Here is a 7,766-nt window from a genome sequence, read left to right as displayed (position 1 = left end):
ATGGGGTAAATTATGGGAAAAGGATTCCTATACATGCCATTGTTAGCTCCTGGAACAAATTTGAGAGACAAAAAAATTAATTATAAAAATAAAATGCAGAAAATAGACATCATTTTATTAACAACACCCAGTCAACCTATTGAGTATGACAGACATTCTTGCATAGTTGAGCACATTTAATATGTGCAACCTACATACAACTAAAACTTCTATGTATGTTTGTAATCTTCGTTTGGGCAAAATGCTGCATCAGACAGCAACAACTTTGGAATTTGCATACCTCAAATGGGTTAACTTACAGAATACACCCAAATCTGGCATCTATGATTCCTATAAGAATGAAATTTGGTAAGTTAGATTCTTCAATGCTGCTGCACTGCTGCAGACAGGTTATAGTTTTCAAAAGGTAATAAGAAAACTGGCAGGCAAACTTACAAGTTTGGGGAGGGAAAGGGTTTTTCCCCCAATGCGCTCTGTCAGCTTCCCAGAAGGAAACTCATTAGTGAAGCTGTCACTCTGGTCTCACTCATTTTTTGCTGCCCATGGTTATTCTGTTTGTTTACACAGGGAATTATCTCTGAAATGATGACTCATCTGGTCATGAGTTGTCTTGTTCCTTTGTATAATCCCATTTATGTATCTTAAAACTTTATATCATGCAAAATATATTTGATGTGTTCTTTTTCATCCAGAAAAGACAAATGTTTAAAGGTCTTGCTAATAAAATAGTGCCAACAGTTTGCCGTTATCTCATTCTTGTGCAGTTGCAGTGGTAGGCTAGAGGCCAGCATCCTGACACATCTAACTTTCTAGAAAGCACCATTGACTAGGTAAAATTTGGAAGACTATGCCTATCAGAATCAGTGCTGCACCTCAGTTTCAGAGAAGACACTGGGCATGGTACTTATTTATTGTAATTTATTTCTCCAAAAAAAAAAAAAAAAAAATGGCTACAGCAACAAAAATCAAATGAAAAAAAAAATCTTACATTTCTGTCCTATCAAACTGCATCAGATTGGGGAGGAAACTTTGATTTCTTTTTAGGGTAGTTCCATAAACCAAATAATCTTCAACAGGTCATTGGTTATTATGTTTTGTATTATTGTATTAAACATTAACTTATATACAAACTCATCTTCAGATGAAGCTAGTTATTATCAAATAATTCGCTTAAATCTCATTGAAGAATTTTTGCATCAGAGATTTAAAGCAGGGATACACAATCTAAATACACTGTCAAGTAGAGGTGAACAATGTGCAGTCCCCATTTGGTCCCCAAACATCCTGAGCTCATGCCACTGAAATACACTGGTAAACTTGCTGAATTCTAACAGCAAGCTGCCCATTTTCTGAACATTAGGATGCTTTTAGGATACAATTTCAGGCAGGTTCTCTAGAAAGCCTCCAATTCCCACCCTCAAAATCCATAAAAAAGCAAGTTGAAAACATTTGAGCATGCAGCAGTATTTCCACTCCTTAAAATCAGAAAGCTGCTCACCAACTTCAGCAATTTGGGTTAGGGTTATGGTTAGCATCATTACTGCAAATTATTGTCCTAAATATTATGAGAGTATGAATTTATCTCTACTTAAAAGAACAAGCAATCTCCAATTATAGGCCTAAACAACCCATGACTGAAGAAAGTAATTACTAGATTCAAAAACCTAATAAACATTTATTAATCAATCATTTATATGGCCATCCATCTTATAAGACCATGACTTACATTGTAAAACAATAGCTGTTAAACAAAATATTCATATAAAGTCTTGGTTTTTTAGAGTTACTTCTGTCAGAATTAGACCAACAGTCTTTCAATAGATAGTTGGACAGAATTAATTTGAGGCTTGAGTTGTGAGCCTTCTTTGATAGTAATGGAACAGGCAATAACGGGCCGAGAAACACCACATGCCCGTCCTAAGGCTTGCTTGGAACGCACAAACACATAGGGCACATTCTTGTCTTCACAAAGTAGTGGGAGATGAAGGATAATTTCAAGAGGTTCAGCATCTGCAGCCATCACAATGAATTCCGCAATTCCTCTATTCAAAGTTTTAGTGGCTGTGGAAAAGGAAATCATTATTATTACAACCAGGCACTCATTAAATTCAAGAGCTAGCTTCTTTTGCTGGAGCTGCAAGATGATAAAGAGCACCTTGCCACATGCAATAGTATTCTATGTCCTTCATCAAATTCTTGCTTCAAGATTTGTGTTCATCTTAAATATACTTTCAACTATCTTTTCACATTGGTGGGATTTGTCTGGTGGACACTAAAGTTATAACACTGAAGAAATAAGCTTACCACTTGCAAATCAATGAATTGGATATCTGACTGCATCTCTTTCTGAAGGCTTCAGTGTATGAGTACACATTCTCACCCAGATACATGGCAAGTTAAATGCCTTTTGGGAATTAACTTACCTTAGAAATAAAAATCAGTATATTATGCAGCATTCCAAATATTTCCCATCTGGGAAATATTCTTTAACAATGAAAGCAAACACGGATATTATTGTAAAAGCTCTTTGTCTTCAAATTTGATTTATTCATTTTATTTTTACTTATTTTCAGTGTGTCTGTCTGATGCCAATTATTTCTGTTCAGCACATTTGAGGAAATACCAGTAATAGGCTACCACTAAGAAAGAGAATCAATATGTTTAAGGATATATTTAGCTAAAGGTCAGACTGACTTCCTGTAACCATCTTCTCAACCTGCCTCTGGTAATATCTGGTAGAGATGTCCCTCTTCTAGTTTCCTTCCGCTTATTAAGTGCAATATATTATCTAATCCATGCGTTGCAAATTTGATCATATCACGTGACGTATGACAGTTTTTGGCCTTGCGAAGCTGGGGTGGGTGTGGCCTGCGTATGACACATCTGGCCTGCAGGCCGCCAGTTTGACAGGCCTGATCTAATCCATTATCAACTTTTATTTGGTTTAGCTGTTAAATTCTTGAAGCTTGTTGAATTCTTATGACTATCTTCAAACATACTGAATCCTTAATTAAGTTTCTTTTGCCCTTGGGCAAATTATTTAAAAAGTTTCTATTACTTTGGGCAAAGTATTTGAAAGGAGATAACACTCCCCCCCAACATCCATATAATAAGAACATTTTGATAAAAAAGTTCAATCAGATTTCACCTTCATTGGCTCCTTTGCGTAACTGTTTGTAATTACAAGACTGCTGTACAAGATCCAGTAGTGTCTTGGTGAGCTGAGCATCAGCAAGAGGGTAAGCTTTTGGATTTACTTCTGCCTCAGCCTGTAGAAAAATATCAGAAATTGAGTTTCAGAAAACAGTATTTCTTCCTCAACGGCCTGTTATCTGTTTTAAGGAATATAACTGTATTGGTGCCAGGTGAAGTAATTATCTTTCCGTTACCAGAACTGTTGTATTTGCTAATTCCCTTTCATTAGCAATCCAAGTCATTTTGAAAAACTCTTTCCATTTTTTTCACTATAACATATTCAAGGAGTAGGTAGAGACAATGGTAAGATATCCTGAAAATAGTCACTCATGCTTGTCATCTCTAGATTTAGAATACTACCATTCACTGAACATAGGATACCCTTGAAGATCTCCCCAAGCTTCAGCTTGTCAGAATGATATTGGTCAGTGATCAGTCATGAGTGTCATGTTATACTTTATTACGGAACCTGCACTTATTAAATGTTTCCAAATGCAATACAAGTGGCAGTTATGACAGCTTTGGGCCTTAGGGATCGCCTCTCAGCAGTTTCTTCTGATTCTATCAGAATCACTAGGGAGGATCTGCTAAGAATCTCTACCCCCCCCTCCAAGAGAGGGCCAAGCAGCAGACATTTTCCATTACAGTTCCTCACCTCTTGAGAAAAGGAAGAAACCCCCCTCATCATGGTTTTCCAAAAGCAGGTGAAAACACAGCTGTTTCAGATCTTCCAAGGATTAATTGTACCAAAGGCATCTTATTTAATAAGTTTATTATATTACTTTCAACAAAATTTAAATCAAACCTTAATTGGATTGCCATTTTAATATATTGACTTGCATTTATATTTAAATTCTGCAAGTTCCCTAAAGTCCTTTTTATTTCAAGCAGTAGACAAATCTCATAAACATGAATACATACTACCAAAATGTACTACCGACAGCTCCCAGTCTTGAGTTTGATCTAGTATTTACAGATAGACAAAAACAAAACGGCTGTTTTGGAGTGAAAAGGGCTGAATTTAAATATTTACATAACCATGAAGGAAACCGATTTCTCGGAGTCCCGCTACAAATACTTGGCTATTTCCAGAGAAAGCTGTTAGGAGAACAAGGTAGGCCAACCTATTAATGCATTTCATATTCAATAGCACAAGGACCGGATAAAAATAAAAGAAATCCATCACAAAAGCACTGATACTCGTGGCATGACGTTTAATATTGCAACCTCAGCATGATAGCAAAAATAGACCGATTACGGCAACGAGCACAGCAATTATAAAAGCAACAGAGGAAGGCGCCGGGTGCTGCACGCAAGGCGTCTTGCTCAGCACGTGATTTCATCGGTGCCTGTATGGAAACTGAGGCTGAGCGTGGCCGGATAAGCGTCCTCCGCGTGGTCTCTTGGGCTCGCGCTCTCCACCACGCTGCCGAAGCGCTATTCCTTTCGGCATTTTCACCGACAATTAGCGCCTTCGCTTTCCGCAACGTCTGGATCTGGCCCACTCACCATTTCTGCTAAGTACAAACTTCAGCCGGAGATTCTGCTCTGGATCCCCTCGGCCCGAAAGCTTCACGGAGGAAAAAAGTGAAATGCGCCAATACGTAAGATAGAGGCGCTCCCGGAAGTGACGTTGGAAAGGAGCGGCCCTCCTGCAGGAAATATGAGGCAGACCTCGAAGATTTCTCAGCTCCCGCAAGTGCGACCTCTACCTTTGGCTGGTTATTGCAGAAAACTTGTGTAGAGAAGGAGCTTCGACCTAAAATAGTGATCGTGTTCAGATTTCCTCACGGTGGCGTTTACTGAACTTAATGGGCCATGTTTCCACGTTCACTCATTAACAATTGTCATTTATACACAATTATTATTTACATTTACAGGTACATGATTTGATTAATGTAGCATCTAGTTTCAGCAGCAATAAAAATATGCGGTGGGTTTTTTTTTTTAATAGGTGAATAGGCAGGGGTGAAATCCAGCAGGTTCTGACAATTCTGGAGAACCGGTAGTGGAAATTTTGAGAGTTTGGAGAACCAGCAAATACCACCTCTGGCTGGCCCCAGAGTGGGGTGGGAATGGAGATTTTGCAGTATCCTTCCCCTGCCACGCCCACCAAGCCACACCACACCCATCAAGCCACGCCCACAGAACCTTGTAGTAAAAAAAAATGGATTTCACCACTGTTAAAGGTGACACGCTTAGCAGTTCTTCCATGCTGCGGGAGGTTGGACTTAAAAAGAAAATTCTAAATCCATTCATCAAAATTTTCTGTATGTGACAAACTGAGAAATTATCCATGACATATTCTGATAGCAATTATAGTTTTTTTTAGCCTCTCAGTTCTTTGCAACTGGCAAAAATTAAACAGGTACAGTGTACTGAGGGTAACTCATTAAATCCTTGTGCCAAAGGTGCTTTTTCAGGGGGCAACTGGACTGTCTTGTTTTTTCTTTTGAAGATGTTTCGCTTCTCATCCAAGAAGCTTCTTCAGCTCTGACAGGATAATGGAGAAGTCAGCTGAAGAAGCTTCTTGGATGAGAAGCAAAATGTCTTCAAAAGAAAAAACAAGAAAATCCAGTTGCCTCCTGAAAAAGCACCTTTGGGACAACCATGAGCTGGATGATTGAGAAAATCTACAGTCATTAAATACTTGAAGCAATTAAAAAGCATATGTCCCATAATGTGATATATCTACCATCTGATTATACAAGTAGCATAATCTTTAGTTCTTTGACAAAATAGTTTTGTGCATGTATTATACAGTGAATGAGTCCTGGATAATGTATTATTGCCTAAGTGTATATTGGGCCACCTGGAAATTGAAGTTCCACATACCTGAAATTACCAAAGTTACGAAACCTGGCATGAGATTTTAATTTATAGCACACTTTTCTTACCTCTACAAACAGTGCTCATTGGCTGAAACAAAAAAGAATATTTGATAAAAGTAATAGTCAACTATATACAATTGTATCTGTTATTAGAATTGCAGCACAAGGCATTTAGAGATGCTTGTGGAACAAGGGAAGCACCATGGATTTCTGAGTAAATATGCTTTAAAATATTGTATATTATGTAACCCTTTGGTATTTAATTAATGCATATATTGAAAAATAAAAACATTAAAAATGTACCTCTTAAATTAAATCCTATATATTGGGTTAAAATGAAGCTTTTAGTTATAATCCTGTTGTGTCTTTGTACCCAAAGTACAAATATGCTCTGATACCATTTTTTTTTCCTGCTATGGTCCTTATGATTCTCTGAAGTTTGTGTCTGTATTGTTGGGTTTGGTTCTGCAACCCAATAAGGCAGACACAGACTTCAGAGAATAATTAGAACTGCAGAATAAACAATTGCTACCAACCTGCCTTCCATTGAGGACCGGTATACTGCATGAGTCAAAAAGAAAGCTGTGAAAATATTTACAGACCCCTTGCATCCTGGACATAAACTGTTTCAACTCCTACCCTCAAAACAACGCTATAGAGCACTGCACACCAGAACAACTAGACACAAGAACAGTTTTTCCCCAATGTTATCACTTTGCTAAACAAATAATTCCCTCAACACTGTCAAACTAGTTATTAAGTCTGCATTACTATTAATCTTCTCATCATGCCTATCACCCATCTCCTCCCACTTATGACTGTATGATTGTAACCTTGTTGCTGGTATCCTTAAGATTTATATTGACTGTTTCCCTATGACTATCATTAAGTGTTGTACCTTATGATTCTTGACAAATGTATCTTCTTTTATGTACACTGAGAGCGTATGCACCAAGACAAATTCCTTGTGTGTCCAATCACACTTGGCCAATAAATTATTCTATTCTATTCTATTCTATTCTATTCTATTCTATTCTATTCTATTCTATTCTATTCTATTCTATTCTATTCTATTCTAAACCCAGGTCAAAAGCATCCTCAATGTGTATTTAGGCTTTATTATCTCTCATCTTGGAAACCAGGTATGACTGTTTTGACTTGAAACAGAAGCAGTAAGAAGGATTTGCAATGTGACAGCAAATTTCATTATGCATGCTGCATTTTTTTTAACGGATTCAAGGATTGGTGGATAATAGTATCACTTCGTACAGGGGGCGGTCCCTTAACATCTAAGAAATCAACACAAACCCAATCAAACATCAGGCTGAGCTACTGATGGAGAAACAGCCACCGCAATAAAAAGGTAGTGTGGAAAGCAAGATTCCCCTGGCCTCGAGCCCTTCGTCGGGATCGCCATAGCAACAGACGGTGGTTTTGCAACGCGCTTGCGTTAAACTATCCCGCCAAATTTGTCGCATCTTCTTTGCAGTTGCCACTGTGTATGGAAGAGTATGTGAGGCGGCGAGATGGCAGGCTTCATCTCAGAGCCCTTAGTGTGCGAGCGGTTTCACTCGCGGCACGACCCTCACTGGCTGCTGGAGTTTTTGCCTTCGCCGCTCTGCTTGGCTTGCGCCATTGAGACGCTGAAGGAGGACGGGGTCTCGGTATGTGCGCCGGTGCGCTTGCTTTGAGATGCGGCTCTCTTTGGGAGGCTGAATAACGTTCCCCATGTTCCTCTTC

At 38.5% G+C, this 7,766-nt stretch overlaps 2 protein-coding genes across 2 annotated transcripts in view; one reads left to right on the top strand and one right to left on the bottom strand.

Moving 5' to 3' along the window:
* Positions 1-1,655: 1,655 nt before the first annotated feature.
* Positions 1,656-4,822, bottom strand: SNU13 (small nuclear ribonucleoprotein 13). Its single transcript, XM_070947863.1, has 3 exons — positions 4,705-4,822; positions 3,149-3,269; positions 1,656-2,061 (listed from the first exon to the last, which is right to left on the bottom strand). Exons 1-3 carry the CDS (start codon positions 4,705-4,707, stop codon positions 1,799-1,801), a joined length of 387 nt encoding a protein of 128 aa, XP_070803964.1. The 5' UTR covers positions 4,708-4,822; the 3' UTR covers positions 1,656-1,798.
* A 2,730-nt stretch (positions 4,823-7,552) lies between these two features.
* The window catches only part of LOC139319634 (coiled-coil domain-containing protein 134-like), a 67,392-nt gene continuing 67,178 nt past the window's right edge, over positions 7,553-7,766 (top strand). The window contains exon 1 of the mRNA XM_070947561.1: positions 7,553-7,690. Within this exon, the coding sequence (XP_070803662.1) occupies positions 7,553-7,690 (138 nt within the window). The remainder of the gene's footprint in view (positions 7,691-7,766) is intronic.

Source organism: Pituophis catenifer, unplaced genomic scaffold (assembly GCF_029215685.1).
Source record: "Pituophis catenifer annectens isolate HBS135680 unplaced genomic scaffold, rPitCat1.0.hap2 SCAF_7, whole genome shotgun sequence".
In the NCBI taxonomy this organism is placed as follows: Eukaryota; Metazoa; Chordata; class Lepidosauria; order Squamata; family Colubridae; genus Pituophis; species Pituophis catenifer.
The sequence above is the reverse complement of the archived record's forward strand: the minus strand, read 5'-3'. Positions and strand labels throughout refer to the sequence as shown.

Bases quoted from the DNA above. Each gene is read 5' to 3' on its own strand.
- SNU13 (XM_070947863.1), bottom strand. The intron at 2,062-3,148 runs GTGAAATCTGAT...CCTTTTCCACAG, and splicing joins ACGCAAAGGAGCCAATGAAG to CCACTAAAACTTTGAATAGA.